Source organism: Mus pahari, chromosome 16 (genome assembly GCF_900095145.1).
Source record: "Mus pahari chromosome 16, PAHARI_EIJ_v1.1, whole genome shotgun sequence".
In the NCBI taxonomy this organism is placed as follows: Eukaryota; Metazoa; Chordata; class Mammalia; order Rodentia; family Muridae; genus Mus; species Mus pahari.
Genome location: NC_034605.1, coordinates 45816952 through 45837297, shown reverse-complemented (window position 1 = coordinate 45837297; position 20346 = coordinate 45816952). Strand labels below are relative to the sequence as shown.

At 44.5% G+C, this 20346-nt stretch overlaps 1 protein-coding gene across 7 annotated transcripts in view; it reads right to left on the bottom strand.

The window, feature by feature from the left end:
* The window catches only part of Phactr1 (phosphatase and actin regulator 1), a 451087-nt gene that overhangs the window by 218650 nt on the left and 212091 nt on the right, over positions 1 to 20346 (bottom strand). The window contains exon 1 of one of the 7 annotated variants that reach the window (XM_021215338.2): positions 39 to 270. The exons of the other annotated variants lie outside the window; for them this stretch is intronic. Within the exon in view, the coding sequence (XP_021070997.1) occupies positions 39 to 270 (232 nt within the window). Of the gene's footprint in view, positions 1 to 38; positions 271 to 20346 lie in introns of those variants that run through there. 7 annotated transcript variants of the gene reach the window in all.

The following is a 20346-nucleotide window of genomic DNA, read 5'->3' as shown; positions in this document are numbered from 1 at the left end:
CACCTTCCCGCCACCTCCCCGACGCGCCTGGCACTCACCGTCGCGGCCGTCCTCCCCCCGGCTGCAGTTGCTGCAAATGTGCTTGATCTCCTTGCCCAGTTGACAGTGGATCACAAACGACACGTTGTTATTGTTGTTGGGGGCGGGGTCCTTCGGGGGCTTCATGCTCAGCAAATAAAAAGCTTTCTTTTTGGGCTTCACGGCGGCGCCCGCGCCTGGCACGGCGCCCTGTCTGCAGCGCGGCTTCGCGGCGCGCGTGGGCTCCGCCATCCGCTCCCCGGGCGTCCGGGGCCGGTCGCCGATCGCCGCCCCGCGCTCTGCCACTCGCGTCCCCCGGCCGCGCCCGCATGCCCCCACGCCACACCAGCGCCACTGCGGGGCGGGGCAGGGCGGGATGGCGCGCTCGAGGTCTTGACCTCTTCGAGCCTGGACAAATCCCGAGACCCCGGGGCGGGGTGGAGGTGGGAAGGGCTGCGGAGTGCTGAATCCGTTCTTCTATCAGCGAAGCTCTGGGTCTCCTGGGCTCGGTCTCCCCGGGGCAGCCCCGCCCCTCGGTGAATCGCAGCGCCCGCAGCTCCCAGCCAGCGGGGTTTTGTGGCCACCTTCACTCTGGAAACTCAGGGCAAGATGCCACAGCCACCCCCTTCCAGGACTCCCGCTGCCAAACGCAAGCAAGATGTACTACAGCAGGCGGCTGTCCCAGCTCTAGGGTGGAACTGAAGCCAGAACAAATTATATTCTCGGGCGGGTCCAACCACAACCCGGGACTAGACAACCTGTTACAGCATCCTTGCTTTTGCTTCCAGTGGAAAAGCTTCCCCGAGATGAAGGGGACTTTACTCCAGGGTCCTTAGGTGAAGTCAAAGGGGAAAACCCATCTTCCAGCCATCCTCGAACAACATGCAACTTAGGGACACTAGCTAGTTCATTTAATGCTCTTCGGCTGCCATTGCTCTGCGATCTGGATACTATGACGACTTCCAGAAAACGGACTCCCAAAAGAAGGCAAAGCCACAGCCTCATTTGTTGAGGTTTTGATGGTTCTGAGTAAGTGACTTATAAAGGTCACTCACTTTGTGTTTAAAACCCACTCATCATTTACAGGACATCCCGAGACTCTTAAAGCACCTTTCCGGGAATCGAGGCTTTGAGAGAAACTACACTTTACAAACATCTTAAATGTTTTATTTATTTAAAAACAAACAAACGAAGGAACACTCTGGGGCCTGGAAATTCTGGTTTCGTGGGCCATTGTTGAGTCCGGGGGTTCTGTAACAGTAACAAGCTCTGGGTGGAGGTGGGGTGATTTTGAGGAACTGTAAACAAGAGAAACTGTTATTTACAGCCAGTTGTGTCAGACTCCACAATGTCCTGTTCCCTCTGTGCCCCAACCTTACCATACCCGGTTCCTTCTATTTGAGTCTACCAAAATAGTGTCAATCAAAGAATGTACAGTCGGACAGTTCACTTCCGGTTGCTACCAAGAACTTTCTGGATGCTAACTTCAAAATGTTCTGGGAAACCGAACTACACCAAGGATAGGTCACTGTTGTCTCTCCCCTAACCAGACAGGTTTGGCATGAAGGGTTCTTACCCCCACCCTCACCCCCTTGCTCACATGCTACCTCCTATTGTCTCTAGGTACACAATCTACCATCCCATCATTTGTCAACCCAGGGCAGGCAGTTTCACTTTCATTCATTCATTCATTATTTCATTTATTATGAATATGAGTACAGTGTTGCTGTCTTCAGGCACACCAGAAGAGGGCATCAGATCTCATTACAGATGGTTGTGAGCCACCATATAGTTGCTGGGAATTGAACTCAGGACCTCTGGAAGAGCAGTCAGTGCTCTTAACCGCTGAGCCATCTCTCCAGCCCCACAGTTTCACTTTTATCTTATCATTGGTAAGTCGGTGTCCTCTTCTACCCTCTGCCCTGGAAGGGATGTCAGCCCCAAGGCAGGGGGCAGATCTTGGAGAGGTGCTCTCTTTAATCAGATGCCCCTTTGTACAAGTGTCCATCAAGGTATTTGGTGACATCTCTCTTCTCAGCCAGGTCATCAGCCCTAGAGATAAATGTCACTGCCTCTGCTCTTCTCAGATTAGGTGCCATTGGGTTCCCAGCTCATTCTACCTTGTATCTGGGAGATGACAAAGATATATTTGTGATGTTGTTTGGATGCCTAAGGGGATGAATCTCATGCCATGGACAAACCAATTTTCTAATCCTTAGGCCTTGCCTTCATCCTAGGTTTCCTCTTCGCTCTGCCAAGAAGAGAGGAACTGTGTGTCCAGAGCACATTACATCTTTTCTAAACAGTGTTTTGAACACTGCCAGCCTTTCCAACTTCACTTTCTGCCCCACAGGTCGGAATAAGAAGACTTGCGTCAACCCCACCTGGCCTCATTAAAACAACTGGCCTGGAAGCAATCTGCTATTCACTCCCTGAATGCTAAGCCTGACCCAAGGCTGTAGGCCCTGATCTTAATTGGCCAAGTATTGTTGTGATTGTAGCATAGCAGACTCGGACATAGCCGCTAGCAAAAGCTCACATATCAAAGGATGTGCCCTGGAGGCGGGGATGGGGGGGGGCTTTTATTCAAGAGAGATGTGCAAGAAGAATTGGCTCACCTTGGACAGCTACTTGGTTGGTGCTCTCTCTTCCTAGCTGTCCTTGAGTTGACAGCCTCTAACTGGGGCTGCCCGATGGTACCTCTTTGTGATATGAAGCTATTTATGTACCAATACATTACAGGGCAATAAAATTAAGACCCAGTTTCTCAGTTGTACTAGCTACAACTTAAAAGGATAGCAGCCACGTGTGACCAGCAGCTGCTATAGTCAACAGGGAGACTGACAGATCATCCCCCCCCCCCACCACCACCACCACCACGTTGTTCTTAGATGTATGAAGATTTATATCTGAGGCTGAAGGACAGAGCTGTCATCCCCTATTGCTACAACAGAAGGTTGGCTAAGATGATCAGAGTCTAACACATGTGGTGCTGGCGGTTATATCCGGTGGTTTCTGGCACCACTTGACTTCAGCAAGTAGCGGGGCTGATGGGAACGTGTTCCTTGTGTTTGCTCTGACCTTGTTCTGTGCACTGTGTTCCTCCTTGCTGAAGCCTGCTTCTGACGTCGGCTGTTAAAACATCCTAACAGATAGCTCGTGGTGCCAAGGGATGCCTTTTACAGGGCCTGCGCTTGTCTCCACCCACAGACAACTCATGCCTAATGATTAGCCTGTTCTGGCTTAACTCAGTTGATACTGTTGGTAGTTTTCCTCTCCCTTGCATCCTAAAGTATTTTATTAAAGAAAAAAAAAATACAGCAGGGCTTTTCTTCACCTTTAAAAGCAAGGGGGAATATATTATATTGAAGGGAAAGGCATCCCCACGCATCCTGTCACCTCGAACAGGTCTAGGTGGTATTCCTGAACTTTTTACCCAGATAATCTAAATTGGAAGGAGCCATGATGATCCATCTCATTGTCACTTATTTGAATGACAACCTGCTCCCGTCCCATCCTACACTTGACTTAAATTGGTTTGGTGTCCAGAGACTGCTACTCTAGATGCAATCTCGAAGACCTGCAGATTCAAGGAACCTATTACAACTGCACATCCCAAGCTCTGCCTCCAAATCTGCATTTTAACAAGCTCTTCAAGAGACCTGGATGCATGCTAAGGCCTGAGAGGCCCCTGCAGGGAATCGGTCTGGTGATGCCATTCATTGTCTATGGGAAGAGTGCATATTTTAGCTCCAAAGCAGAAAGGTAGGACTTCTGGTGCCCCAGGGCTTAAAGTTTAGTGGGGAAGGGGAGACACTTGGTAAAAGGCCAGACATCTGTAAGAACAACAACACGCAGTGAATGGAAACATCAGATCTCCAATCAGGAATAGACACAGAGAACAATGTGTTCATTATCTGGGCTGGGACCTTGTGTGGAGGAGGTCCTACAGAGATTTAATGGACGAGGTGGAGCTGTGTTGAGAGAAGCGTCCCGAAGGCTGATCCGTAGCAACTGGGGCAGGAGGGTGGTAGTGGTGGTGTCAGAGGCACAGTGGGGAGGACTCAAGCAAGCTCATAGAGGAAAGGAGTTGTGCTGGGTTCTGAAGGTGAGGAAGGACAGCCAGCCATCAGCCAGAGCAAGGCAGTAACCGGAAACTGGGCTTTCTGGAGGAGCACAAAATTATGGTGACGTCAGAGGCCCCTGACGTGCTCCCAATCTAAATGTGAGAAGCTGAGATTACTCTGTTCCAAACCTCCTGGTTTAGAGCTTCTATTCTGCTCTCTGTATCTGCTGCTTTTCTTGGTGCTGTGGAAGAATTCCCGGCAAAGGTCAGTGAAGGGAGAGAGGGTTTGTTTTCACTCATGTTTGGGGTTGTATCAGCCCATCATGGTACTAAAAGGCATGGTGGTGGCCAAGTCTGTTGAGAAGGGAACCGTGACTTCTTACTGTCACTTGCTGGACTATGAGCAGATCCTAGATCAGAGGTTAGGCCAACTATAACCTGCAGGGAGAACCCTGTGGCAGTATGCAAGTTGGCCATCTAGGCTCTCGGTCCACAATCTCAGTTCATCAGCCTCGGTCCACAACCAGTTCATCAGCCTAGACCAAGCATGGAGCCTACGGGGGACATTTGATTCCCAAGCCATAATGTTTAAGAAGTTCCTTAACTCTTACCAAAAAAGACACATTAAGGCCAATACCAGGCAGATATAGAACCATTCAGAGGGGTGTACTGTGAAAAAATAAATAAATTTACCATATGTCCACAATGCAAGAAAGGTTTGAAAAATCCTTTCTTCCTTCTGTCATTGCCTGCCTTAAACTGCTGTCCTTTCTGCTTCTACATTGTCTGTATCTCCTTTCTCCAGCCCCAGTGAGCTGAATGGCGTCCACCCCTGTACCTGTATCTGAAACATGTGGACATGATCTTGTTCGATCTTTCCAGACATAGCCAAAGACTTTGAGATGAAGTAACCATCCTAAATTATGTTGGTGGACCCAATAGCAAGTATTCTTATCAAAGACACACAGGAGGTGATAGAGAGGTGGCTCAGTGGTGTGTGCTGATAGAAGATACAAGCTTGGTTCCCAGCACTCACATCAGGTGGCACACAACTGACTGTGACTCCAGATCCAGGGGCTCTAATGCCCTCTTCTGGCATTTGTGTGCACTGCACTCAGGAGTACACACTCCCACATAGCCATACACACATTTATATGTTTAATTAAAATAACAATAAGTTCTGTCTTTAAAAGACACATGAGAGAGTCAGACCAAAAAAAAAGGAAGCCCCATGAAGATGGACCCAAGATGGGAAACCTGACATGAGAGCTGGAAAAAGCCAAAGATGAAATCTTCCAAAGGTTCGTGGAGATCATGGCTCATCTTAAATTTGGACTTGTGGTCTGCAGAATGTTGACTTAATCAAAACCTGTTGTTTTAAGCCACAGCTTTGTCATCACTGTTACCTAAGCACAAGACAACTAGTATACTCATTAAATATTAACAATAGGCTATTAACCACAAAATAAGGAGGTATTTTTCAGATCGGGCCTATCATTTTTTTAGACTTGGCCTAAATGTGTAGTTCAAAAATTAAGTCAAGGTTAAAAAATTCCAAATTGTTTGCAAGCACAGAAGAGTGTTACATGGTTGTTATTGGTATGTGTGTGTGTGTGTGTGTGTGTGTATGTATGTGCATGTGTATATGTGTGTAGTGAGTGTGCATGTGTGTATGTGTGGTATGTGTACACACATGTGTACATATGTATGTGTGGTATGTGTGTAGTGTGTGTGTGCGTGCACATGTGTGTGTGTGTGTGTGTGTATGTGTATGTGTGGGGTGCATGTATGTGGTAGGGATTGGGGGTGTTGCCTGGTGGGTGCTATGTTTGTTGTGGCAGGAGACAGAATGGATGCACAGATAGCCTGGGGTTAGAGGGCACACAGCTTCCAGGACTTTTCATGCTTAGTAGAGTGGTCCAGGACTTCTAATAGATGCCTGATGTTGGGCATCAATAGCCTGGCCTGTTTTATGTACACTGTTATTCCTAGAAAACTCAACCCATGATTTTTTTCTGTCCTTGTATGTAGAGACCCCCCTTTTTTTTTTTCATGTAAAGGAAGCGACTCACAGCTTGTCTTTGGCAGCTACAAATGGCTCACTTCACCATCATTGTACATCAGGGCCATTATGGAGTATAATAAGGGCTACTTGAACACAGACACTCTAATACCAGGACAGTTGAGCTGATAACCAAGATAACAGCTAAATGAATTTGGAGTGGCTGACATGTGGAGTACTGGATGCAGCAGCAAGGGGAAGACTCTGGCAGGAGAGATGGCTCCGTGTGCAAAGTAACCATTGCACAAGCACAAGAACCTGAATTCAGATCTCCATGTGACTGCTGGGCATGGTGGCACAAGCCAGCACTCCCAGCAAAGCGAGTCTGCAGTAGGCTCCCAGGGGCTTGGTGGATAGCACTCTGGCTAAGGCTTCCGGTTCAGTGAAGAGACCCAGTCTCAGAAAAGCAAGGGGTAGAGAGAGCTGCAGAGCAGGACATCCTAATGTCAGCTTTTGTCCTCCATATGCACATCCTCTCTGGATGCATGCACACATATCATACACACACATATACACACGCATACACTCATACACACACGCATATACATACACACAAACATGTCATACACATATCACACACATATACACATAGACACATGTGCATACATACATACACACTCATATGCACATGTGCATATACACGTGTACATATATACACAAACATATCACACACATACATACACACATACACATATATGCATACATATATGCATACATATATACACACATATAACACACATACACATACATACACACTCATAAACACACATACACATACACTCATACACACATGTGCATACATACATACACACTCATACACACTTGTGCAAACACACATGTACATATATACACAAACATTATACACATACATACACACATAAATATGTATGCATACATATATACACATCACACACATACACATACAAACATACATACACACACACTCATACACATGCTCATATACACTCATACACACATGCATACACACTTATATGCACATGTACATACACACATGTACGTATATACACAAACATATCACACACATGTCACATACACATACTATATATATATATATATACTCATATCACACACACATACACTCACACACACAAACACACATACACACACACACACACACACACACACACACCACAAGGGTTCCCCTCACTGTTTAGAATGATATGCAGTTGAAAATGCATGAATTATTTTATGGGATTTTCCATTTAGATTTTTGGACAGTGGTTGACCATGAATAACTGATGCCAGGGAAGGCAAAGTCACAGACAAAGGACTGTGGCACAGCACATCCATATTCTGTGCATGAAGATGTGATGATGGGCACTTGATGTGGGAGGCAGATTATTGTAGGCAACTGAGGGACATGTAAGTAGAAGTCATATTCAGCCCCATATACTAGTCCTGCTGTGTGGACCAGCAACTACAGCTGGCCAATGGTATAATAGGTTAAATACCCCCTGACTCTTTCATGTCTCGTTATTAAGTATTTTAATCTTTCTTGCAGGTTGAGGTTAGAAAGCACCTCACAGGACGCAAGGTTTTATTCTCCCAGGGGTAGTGTTTGCCTATGAAGAATCTGTATTGTTCAAATTGAGCTTTGTAGCCTGTGACAACATTTTTTCAGGCTTAGAGTCTCTCCATATTGTTTCATAATCCAACCCAGCAGGGTTTTGGTGCCAGATCCAGGGAGATATCTGTGGACAATGAGGTTTACAGAAGCAACTTCATCTGTCTGATTTTAGAACTCGAGCTGGGCTTCTTAAAAATACACTTGAGGCATCTAAATGGTGCGAGCAAGATTGCTTTTGTGTTCTTGTGACTTGTTTGTTTTAGCTAAGGGAATTTCCACACACACCCTACCCCGAAAATGCTAAATAGAAAGCATTTTTTTTTCCTTCCAGGCTTATAATAATTATGCTCACTAACAGATTGTTCTGTGAAAATTCTCCTGAAAAGAGCAGACCAGCGATATGAAGAGAAGTGATTGAAGACATTGAAACAAAACAGGAAGGGAGAGAGCCAGTGGAGGGAGGACCTCCGGAAAAGGATCTGTGTACAAGGTTCCGAGGGCTGCAGCACTGCCTTGGGGAGCTCTGTAGGTCTCTGGTTTCCCACCACGTTTTTTTTTTTTAAACCATGTAAGTGGGCGTGGCCTTGAGCCCCTCCTCCTGTTGCCTCAGCTTCCCCGAGTGCTTGAATTACCAGGCAGGGAGGTCACTGTGATGGGTCAGGAAGGACTCCTTATCTTTCTGAATTAGCCCGAGTGGGACGAGGATTGCCCTGGCACAGCTTCTGGGTTCAGTAGAAGAGTTATTGCTAGTCGCCATGTTGTTAGAGAGAGGGCCATTTTAGTGACTGGCAGAAAAAAAAAGGTCAGGTCTTCCCCGAAACACAGTAGCACTTCCAGGAGCAGATGTCTCCAAAGTCAGTGTTGCTAACACTCATGAAAGGCTTCCCGCCCAAGCTAAAAATCAGACATTAGACGTTGTTGCCCACATCTGTGAAAAATAGAGGCCAGATTAGGCCGAAGTAAAGAATTGTCAAGTATTAACATGTGGGCCTTGTTATTCTAAAATTGTGTTACATTATGTTCCAAATTATTAATTCTATTTTAAATTGGCTATATCTACCCTTATGCTTTATATATAATATATGTAATCTTGTGTTCTTTTTAGAACCAGGCTTCTTTGGGGACAGGCTTAGGTTAGTTGTAGCTATTTAACTCAGAAATGATAGTGTGTTTCATATTACAATAAAAAAAAAAATGAATGTGGAAGTCCACTAACAGAAAATGACAGCATATGTTGAAATATGTTAAAAATAACAAGTTTGAGGTAAACGAGTTCACATAAGACTTCTCCCTCTCTCCATACATTCATATATCATGTATGTATATTTATACATTCATATGTATTCATATGTATGCATGCATAATCTCTTTTATTCAATAAATGATCTTGCTATCTATAGCCCAGGCTGACCTTCAATTCACAGTCCTGCCTGCCTTAGGGGACAAAGTGCTGGTATTTTTAGGCATATGTCACCATGCCTGGTCTCACAAAACATTGTTATATGAACAAAGTTAAAACTCAGGGAACTGACCATACACCATGACCTATTATATATATATATAAAATGTTAACCTTGTTCTCCAATGATTTCTAAATCCTCAGATGCACGGAGGCATTGCAGCTGAAAGACCCTGTGAACAGGCAGGGCTGGGTGCACAGTCAGGACCTACATGTGATGAACTGGAGACTAAGACCGAAGCCTCTGCTTCCGTTTGTGCTCTGGAGTGAGTCAGAGATGAGTTGCAGTAGCTACAAACTCAAATGTTCCCCGAAGGCTTGCTGCAGGCTTGGCTCCCAGCCTGTGGCCCTACCAGGAAGTGGAGAAACTTTTAAGACACAGGGCCTACTGGGAGGGAGTTGGGTCACTTGAATTTGTCCTTGAAAGGAGCCTGGCTCCTTCTCTCTCCTTTCCTTTGCTTCCCAGCAACCATGAGGTGAAGGCAGCCTCTTAACCCCGAATGCTCTCACCATGATGTCCTGCACCATTAGAATCCAATGCGAGCTGTCAAGATGGCCAAGTAGTCTAAGGCGCTGCATTTAGGTCACAGTCTCCTGGAGGTGTGGGTTCGAATCCCGCTTCTGACAAATTACTCTTTGGGTTGAAGAGACGGCTCAGAGGTTAAGAGCACTGACTGCTCTTCCAGAGATCCTGAGTTCAATTCCCAGCAACCACATGGTGGCTCACAACCATCTGTAATGGGATCTGATGCCCTCTTCTGGTGTGTCTGAAGACACTGACAGTGTACTCAAACATAAAATAAGTAAATAATAATAATAATAATTTTAAAAAACAAATGCAATGTGAAGCAGCCAACAGACTGTGGATTGAAATATTTGAAACCCTGAGCCTAAATGGGCATTTTTCTCCCCTCTCCTTAAGTTAATTAAGTCCAACTTTTGTCCCAGTGATACACGGCTAACTAAAACATGAACTGTGACGGTGGTCTGTAAGAAGAGAAGCATTCGTGTGCTGTGGCAGTTTACTGAAACATTGGTGGCTTTCACCGCAGGGGAATCTGCCAGTCAAGAGGGAGGCAGCAGTGAGAAATTCCTGGGCAACTCTATCGTCTTTTCAATCATTACAGCCACACTGCTTGAAGATGGGACTATAATTTTCCTTTTACACCCCAGGAAACAGAAAATCAATGAGAATCGATACACCTCCAAGTTTCCCCAAATTAGCATTTTCACCAAGTAGAAGTTTGAGCCAAAATATGTTTAACAGTGAAGCACATATGTCCTCCCCCAAACCTCCCACTGACATTCAGGGAGCGAGCTGATTGGCGGTTTTGCATCAGAGGACCCTCACACTATTTTAAGATAGAAGCATATGGCATCATAAAACACCCAACCAAGAAAGGTTATCACACTGCAGGCACAGGACACAGAAACCTCGGCTGTCACGCAGGGCAGAGCCGCTGGTGGTAAAGGGGACAGGAGTAAAAATAGGAAGTGCAGTTTCGTATCTGTCCTCTGCCCTTTCAGTCTGTAAAACAGACCCCAGCTGGATCCTCCCTGGGGGGTCTTTTCAGAGCTGGCATTGTTTCTTTGGGTGTGCTGAATCCCTCCGGGTTGTTTCATGCGTGATTAGCTAATGATAACTGACCTTCCCGACAGTCACAGTTGCTTCTACAGAGCATGTGTGGGACTGAGCTAATAGGCAATGCTACATTGGCACAAAAACAGAGTGACTTTTGTCACTGTGATAATGTTCATTACACACAAAATGGAGCTGGGGGTGGGGGGTGGGGGCAGAGCTGGGGGGAGCCAAGGGGAAGCTTTCAATGTTAATCTCAGGTGCAGAGGCACTCGACTTCCTCCAACACAATGGTCTAATTCTCTGAGGAAGACATTACAATATGCTCTAAGACTTGTCAAATGTTTGATCAAAGACCATCTCTGTTTGTAACAAGCTAGGCTGTGTCCTTTTTCCAACACTCCAGGATCCTGGGATTGGGTGAGCTTCCAAGTAATTCTGTACAGCAGAGAAGCCAGGCCAAAGAGAGAGGATGCCTAATTTTACTTGTTATCTTTCAATAGGGAGTTTCCTCCATCAGGAAAGCACATTATTTAGTACAAGAATACTTTATAGCCATTTTTCATATAAAAGAAATGTGATGAATGAAAAAGCTAAATAATCTCTAAAGAGATTCTGGTAGACCATGCTATTGGAATTTAAGAGAGCAGTATGTACACACACACACACACCACACACACACACGATGGAGGAAGAGAGGGAGGGAAAGAAGGAGACTTTAGGGTCACAGTGATACAGTGATGTGCTTAAGGGGATAAGAGAGGCCATCATGATAGGGGGTAGAGAGATGAGGAGGATTTGGCAAGCTTCTAATGCATTTGAGAAACTGCTGGGCTTTTTGTTAACAAAAATATTGAATATATTTGTTTATTACATATATTTAATAATAAAAGTATATCCAATACAGTTTAACTAGATTTTATATAATAATCACATTATAAAAATACACGGCTAATTTATAGCCTAGTGACAGAAACTACTTAAAGGAACTTCCACAAAACTGGAACTCCGTGAAGTCCTTTCCTTGCCTCCCTTTATATCTGCTCCCTTTCTCGCCTGGTTTCAAAACTGGCAATACGTTGGGAGACTGCGAGCACTCAGGGGAGAGCCCTCATCTTAAGAAGACAACCATTCCTTCCCGGGTCAGTACATCCCACCAAATCTGTCAATTTCTCTTAATAGCAAAGGAGCCCGAGAATTAACCTTCTGTCTAAGTCCTAATCTCAACTCTGTCATAACAACCAAACACTCCTATTTTGTTTGCAGGAGAGAAAGGGGAGTGGCAGGTGGGGCTGAACCTGGCTAAAGAAAGTTCACCCTCTGCCATGCTGTAGGGAAGGGTGGGTACAAGTCAAGCAAGGCGCCCTCAGCTCCCCAGTCCACATTAGCATGCTTGGGCATCAGGGTCTGCTAATTTTTATTAAATGGCACACATTAAGTCAACTGTTGGCTGTTTCGAGCCCTTTACACACTTTGGAGACCTTTACCCACCATTAAATTCATTTAGAATGAACTCTCCAGGCAGGCTTCGGCAACGACAAGTCTGGTGCCCAATAGCTGTGAAGAGGTCAGCTCAGGATCTTTGGAAAATTCCACCCCTCCCCTCCTGGAAGAGAGAGGTCAAAAAGCATGGAGGCACCCTTCCCCTCTGGATGGGAGAGGTTCTTTACATTGCTCAAAAAGACCACAGGGGGAACTGACCGTTGGCCACCTCATTTGCTATCTCATTCCCTAAGGACCAATCAGTTTAAAAGTCACACTGTTCTCCCAATCATTTTGGGCCTAGCTGCTGATGCTCCTAGAAACTGTATGAAAACTTGCTGAACAGGCCATCCGGGATCACTGCCTCTCCTTCAGGTACAGGACGACCCCAGCGTGTCGGAACAATAAATTCCTCTTGCTTTTGCATTGATCCCCAGCTCCAAGTTGTTCACTGGTGGTGGGGGTGGGGTGGGAGTGGGGGTTCCCCACTAGCCAAGAGTCTTACAGCTGCACAGAATCAGACCGTAGCTGGTGCTGCTTCTGGCTTACGTATCTTTTCCAGCAAAGGCAGGCTCTGTGCCTCACATTGCTTTTAAATCAGGAGGGGAATAACAGAAGACATGGATCAACACAGGGAATGCTGTGTGCTTACAGTTTTCCTTAAGTTTTATTCAAAGTCTTCACGATGGGAGCTATAGATCTCTCCTTGTGGAGAAGCAGTGCAACTATTTTAACTGAGAATAGATATTTGTAACCGCTAATGCACATGAAGAGTGGAACTGGCTCTACTTTGTTGTAGCACATGGTGGCGCTTCGCCAGGCCATGAAATAAATTGAATGGCTGAGCATCTGATGCAGCATTTTTGTGTTTATCTGGAACAGTGTACTGTTTGCAAATAATAATAATAATAATAATAATAATAATAATAATAATAATAATTTTTAAAAGATGAGTATCCTGCTGTAATGTTCTCTAAAAGATTTAAGTTCAAACTTCATACCAGAGGGAAAAGATGGTTGACCCAGTCAGGAAAGAGCTCATTCCCTGCAGAGGTATAATTCAATGTTGGTTGTAAATACCAGCAAGTAGGGCCAGAAGGGACCCACTTCTCCTAGGTACTGGGCAGAATTAAAGCACTGTTAAAACACTGTTGGGTTCTGCTAAAATTGCAGTGTTAATGATATTGTTAATAAGTTCTTTATGCTTATATTGTAAGCATTATATTTGAAGTTTATATTCCTGTAAATAAGCACACACATTCAGCATTGTGCAATTTGACTTCCTAGTTAGCAGCAAAGAACTATCAGTCAGATAGCTAACTGAATCACCCTCATGCCCCCGAACCACCCCTATAGATTCTCCTTATGCCTGAGATTTGGGACAACTGTGTGAAAGAAATCAGAGAGTGTCCTGACTCTTGAAAGTGCTGCCACCCCTTGCCAGTACGGTGTGACTAAGCCACAAAGCTGGATGAACCATTTCCTTCTGGCCAGAGGGGGCGCACTTCCAGAGTGCAAGGACTTCACTGTGACTCAGGGCAAGGCCATGATGGGATCCAAAACACAAGCTTTGTGCTTGTGCTAGAGGCAAGACTATGACTAGCCATTCAAATGGCTGTGATTTGTCCAAATGCCTCTTCTGTATACGCAGGCTGCTTGAGATTCCCCCAGCCAGTTCCTGAAAATACATCCCTGTGCTCACCCCACTAGCGACATTAGGGCCAGTGAAGACTTTTCTAGAGTGGTCTTTCCCTGCCTCCTTTCAGAAATTCAGGCTGACAAGGGCCATGCATCAAAAAGACCTTCAGAGATGGTTCTCAAGGCTGACCGAGGGTCAGGCTTCCCAACAGCCTGGGCCATAACAACCAGCGCTTGACTGCAGGAGAGTGGACAACCGACGCCTGTACCCTTCCCATTAGCACCGTCCACAGGCCTGAATCCATCAAGAAGAGCAGTGCGTGATGTTACTGATCCATTAGTGAATCCAGCCACTTCCCTGGATCCTGCCCCTGGTGGAAAAGGATGCCTGTGTTTGAACGATGCTGGTAATGGGTCGGTTCCTAAATGGACTTCCTAGATGTACCCAAATGCTATACCTATCCCCAGCGCCTATGACCACAACTGAAGGAGCAGCTGAACATCTCCATCCAGTACATGCAGGGAAGAAGGGAATAGATGCCGAGGTGACTAGAGAGTGGAGAGCTGATACAGGGTTGCAAGCCAGCAGTGAAGAGAACCCACGGGTTTGATTGGCTAGAATCATTCCAGGCAGCTGCCTTCTGGAACAACGTCTCAAACCGTGGATAGAGTTGCAAACAGTGACAAGAACCCACGGGTTTGATTGGCTGGAATAATTTCAGGCAGCTGTTTTTAGGGACAAGGTCTCAAACTGCAGGCTGGGAGTTGAAACACTGGCTCTATCGATTAGAGAGTCCCAATACTAGAAGCTTGTATGGGACAGCAGAGCTATTAGGGAAAAGGGTCCTGATACCTAAGGCAGGCACAGGGACTTTAATTTTAGAGGCTGACACTCCCACTGTGTCCACCTGCCTACTGTCACTGCTCACTGCTGTTAAATACTGAGGGAAACAAGCCTTTGAAAAGGCTTCTCACCTACACACTATTTCTATCCAGCTGGAGCTAGTGAACCCCACTCCAACTGATTGGTGATACCAGCAGATGTTTGACTACCTACATGGCTGATAATTGAGTCATCTTCATCTTCAAAGGGAGATAGGTTCAAATCAGGGTTGACACATCTATCCTTAACTGTTCACACTTGCCACCTGTCCCTGTCCTCCAGACTAAAATATGGGGTGAAGTTAGCCTTACAAATTAGGGAAATTCTTGCCAGACATTCTAATCTACCCTCAGTGGAGCGTGGGATAGAGAAAAAGAAATACAAAGGCTTCAGCCCCGTAGTGGAAGAAGAGCAGAGCAGAAACAAAGGAATCCTCCCCCAAAAGTGGGAGACACCAACTACTGGGGTTCAATGGCTTGTTTGAGTCATTGCTCCCATCAAACCCAGGGATGCTGGGAGGTGCTCTACTACTGATCTACACCTCCAGTCTGGACTTAACTTTTTCGGCTGGCTCCTGTTGAATCACACAGAAAGAGAATATCTCTTTATGGGGGGAAATTATTTCAGAACATTATGGAGAGGCCTTAAGAAAGACTTGATGATACTCATCAGCTGCTGCAGGTGGTGGTGGGAAAGAAATTAGTCAGATGGATTTGGAATATAGAGTGTGAAGACAGCATGAAATTCAACGGCCCAGTCCCCAGCCATCATTTTCCAAGTGCAGATTGTCCTCTGCATTCACACACACACACACACACACACACACAGTCACGTGGATGTAAGCCCCCTGCTTGATTCATGAGTCCTGCTTTTTTGTCTTCTGCATACAATGTCTAGGCTATTCGTTCCTCTGCCTGGCCCCACTTACGCTGAAAAAGTCTCCAAGACAGTGAAGGAAAGAGATGTTTGTTACTCTCCTTCTTCAGGAAAGTGAATTACAGAGAGATCCTTTCTTGCTAATGTTTGTAATTAAAAATCCATCAACCCTGTTTATAATGTGGTAAACACCTGCATGTAAGCATTCCACTATGACACTTGTGCATTTTTCTTTCAAGGAACAACGGTTCCTTGGACCCCCCCCCCCCCGAGAATCCTTCATGAACCTTCCTGAAGAGTCCATTTTTCTAGAAAGCCAACCGGAGTGAAGTTGGATGGCAAAGACAAAACCTTTCAGAGGGGTTGCCCTCAAAATACCAAGTATATGCTTTGGTTAATGAGAAGACAGACCAGGCAAGTACTGATCGGGGTGACCTTTCTGAAAGCCAATCTTTTACTCTACTAGATTAAACTACAAGCATTAAAAGCGTGCCTGAAGAAAGAAAGAAACCTCTGGAGTCCGATGCTGTTTGAAGATAGAAATGACTTGAAGCTGACTGGGGCATCCTAAGATACTGAACCTTGATCTACAGCTGGCACAAGATTAATCTCCCATGGCTGCTGCACTCCCGATGGTTGATGGTTACCTAGCCATCCCTGTCTGTGTGGGGCTTCAACACAGACATGCCATCTCCTTATCCTTCTTAAGAACCTCTTCATCTTCTACAAGACAGCAGCAAGCCAGCCATTTTGGAAGATCCCCTCCACATACCCTGGCATAGACTTAGTCCCCTGTGCCACTCTGGAGCTGGCTGCTGGGGGCCAACATTAACCCTTTGGAATAGAAGGCAGTGAGGGTGACCCTACCCACAAGCTTTAAGCTTCTATATTCCATGTGATTTGTTTCAGCACTTTAAGAAGAAAAGAACAGAAAGAAGAATTCCAGACTTAGCCAAAGACTACCATTCCTTCCTTTGCCACTCATTGCCAAATGGTGCCTCTTCTCCTGAAGCTGATATTTGTGTGAGTCTGTACTTTCGTTCCCTTTCCCATGTATTTATTATGCATTTCAAATTTCAACTTTTTATTTGTGGGTTTTAAATGCACCATGAGTGGTATTAATTTTTTTTTTTAAGACAGGGTCTGATGTAGTCCAAGCCAGCCTTGAACTTGCTAGGTAGTTTCAGATGGCTTTAAGCTCCAGATCCAACTAGCCTCCATCTCCTGGATGCTGGGATTACAGGTGTGTGCCACCACACCTGATTTTCTTTGGTGCTGGAGACTGAACTTCGGGCATCATGAACGCTTGGCAGGCTGAGCTATGACCCCAAGCCAGACGTATCACATGTTTACATTGTGCAACAGTCTGCATTTAATTCAACACTGTGGATTGTTTACCGCATGTTGAGTCATAAAACCCCAGTTCACCTTTCCCACGGTGCTAGCATTCAATCTATGACTGAACCATCCCTTGTCTTACAACAGGGATGCAGGGCTATTTGGATGGCTTCCAGATTTGTGGCAATTACAGACAGCTCCCCTCACCCTGCTGTAAGCATCCCATGAACTCTCTCCTGTGCATTAGCTGCTCCAAGGAATGTGAGGATGTTTGCAACAGCTGGGTCTCAGGATATGCACAGCTCTAAAACTCACTGAGCAATTACCACTCAACAACAGCAAACGGAGTTTCCTTTCTGTCTCTTCACTATTTTATGTTTATCAATATCTTAATTGGCTTTGGTACTAGGGATTTAATCGCTCAGTCCTGGTTACCTGATAGATAGCCAGGATGTTACATATAACCTCCCCATATTTCAGGGTTCTCTTTTTCTCACTGACTTATACAGACTCCTTTTACTTCTAATAATTTTTTTAATGATCTTTATGTGCTGACATGTCTCATTCATATTTTTTGTTGTGTTTTTTTCTCCATTGACCACTTAATTTCTAAGCTCTGCAAGTCTTATGTCTGCACTGCTGTGCTTTTTATTATCTCTTGGCCCAACCTTATGTTCCTTCAAGTAGTAATTCCTTCATATATACCACATACAATGCATACCAATTCAAATACAATTTTGTACTCAAGCACTGTTTGTAAATCCAATATGTTTTGCTAATATTAAAAACTTTAAATTCCAAATTCTGACCACAATTACATTTTGATTTATTTTGCTACTTGAGTTTTTTAGGTACTTAATTCCACACATGATTCCGGCAATGTTTTATAATTGATTTATTGCACTTTAGAGACTTGTTTTGTATGGTATTAATGGTTTAGAATTCAGTGACTACTGTGATCTGGATTGTAATTCATCTTTAAATAGTGCATAAATTAAAACAACATGTAGTCTTCAAATGAATAAGTGCTTTAAACATGTTAGCTGGGCCATTGAAATTGTCACTACATTTATTAAAGTTGAACCAACCTATCAGTTACTGAGAAAGTGTCTTTAAATAAAATCTCCACTTATACTTTTGTACAATTTTCCTTGTAATTTTCATCATTTCTTTGTCCTATTTTAAGCAATATTTTATTAGTCTTTTATATTTCTGTGTGAGATACTTTATCATTAAGATTAATGATAACCATTAAGTATTAACTATTTAATATTAAGTACTAATTGTTTTCATTAAGGAACGATTTTCATTATCTTTAATGATGCCATTATCTCTAAAGTCACTTGACTTGACAGCAACATTGGCTCACCACTGCTCTTTGGCTAATCCTCACCTATGAGCTATTGGCACATTATTTTCCCGCTGAAGGAACAGGAAAGTTCTGGTCTATCTACAAAGGCTGTGACACATTTATATAATATTATTTTAGTTTCCTATTTTCCTTTCCTCCTCTTCATCTCTAATGGCCGGAATTTTATTTATTTATTTTTGACCTTCCTCTGGTGTAGAATTACATCTATTTGATGGTAAACTGTAGGTTTCTCTCTTGTTAGCTCTTTGGCCGTGTCTGCTGAGTCTGCTGGTCATTTCCTTATGAGGCTTGGGTTTGTTTGTTTGTTTGTTTTTTCTTTGTGAATTTAGACTTAGCCAGGTGACGTTCAGTCCCTACATAACACATTTAATTTAATTTTAAACTTTTATTTTTTATTATATGTCTGAGCATTTTGCATGCGAGCATGCATGTATGGGCACTGTGTATGTATGTGCATGTATTCCTGGCACTTGTGGAGGACGAAGAGAGAGATGGATCCTCTGGAACTTGAGTTGCAGATGATTGTGAGCCACCAGGGAGGTGCTGGGAACTGAACTTGGGTCCTCTCTAAGAGCATCAAGTGCTCTTAACCACTTCTCCAGCTCAGTCCACAATAGGTTTCCAGTGGCTTCCATCAGCATCTCAGTGGTCTCAATGGAGTAAGAGGTTGGAGCAATACTCCTGGGATTTGTAAGTCCTGCGAGGACCACCCGAATCTCCTAGGCTTCCAGCTTCCACTCCTCCCATGCTCGATCTCCCTCTACCCAGATCATCCATAATACATAACCCCCCTTGCTACTACCCAGACTCGTTGATTGATGGGTAGATCCCTGCTCTCATGAGGGAGCATAGCACAAGCAGGGATGGGTATACTACCTTTCATTTCTCTCTGCTCCGTTCTCTCAGCTTCTCCCTTCGTATCTGTCAGGTTGCAAACAGGAGTTTAGTAAATATTTAATGAACGGATGGATTTAATTCTGGTGTGTTCAACCTCCACTGAAAGGTTACAGCGGCTCGTTCTTCGCAATGTGATGTAGCCTGTGTTGAAGTCATAGGTATGAGACGTGTGACAGGTAGCAAGGGCTGGAGAGAGATGCCTGCAGAAGTCTAGGGTCCCGGCTTCCTTTGACCTCATCGTCAGCTAATTTTCTTCCTCACTGTTTGAAAGAGTGTTTAAATTTAATAATTAAAACTATATCAAGGCCCAAGAATAGCACGGTCATGCTAACTATAGCTTTTGGCTGCCTACTTATGCTGTACACTGAACTGAGGCAAAGACGCAAGAAGCTTTTAGAAAATTTAATTAGTGTATTTCTAGATCTTTGATTTCATTTAAAAAAGAAAAAGAAAAAGAAACCCCACACAGGGCCCTTCATTTTCAATTTGCTTATAGTACAAGAGAAAGAAAGGTACCTGAGGTTTTTTTTTTTTAAGATTTATTTATTTATTATATATAAGTACACTGTAGCTGTCTTCAGACACTCCAGAAGAGGGCATCGGATCTTGTTACGGATGGTTGTGAGCCACCATGTGATTGCTGGGATTTGAACTCTGGACCTTCAGAAGAGCAGTCGGGTGCTCTTACCCGCTGAGCCATCTCACCAGCCTGGTACCTGAGTTTTTATTCAACTTCTGTCACTGGAGGATCTTAGGGAAGCGTTGAAGGAATGAGAAAGAAGAAAGGCCTGGTCTTTAATTAACCTGCAAGTCTTCCTTTTCCTACGGTTACTTTAAGTCAGTTTTGTTCCTTTCCAAATAATGATTCATGTGAGTGGATTTGGAATGTGGGAAAACTGAAGACAGCAGGGCTGGAGGAGCAGGGATTGCATAGCTCAAGGATAGAACACTCGTCCAACATATGAAAAGTCCTAGTTTTGATACCCAGTACTACCAGTGAGCAAACAAACGGATGGTCATCAATGATGCAGGGCATGAAACTCCTGCAGAGAGAGAGAGAGAGAGAGAGAGAGAGAGAGAGAGAGAGA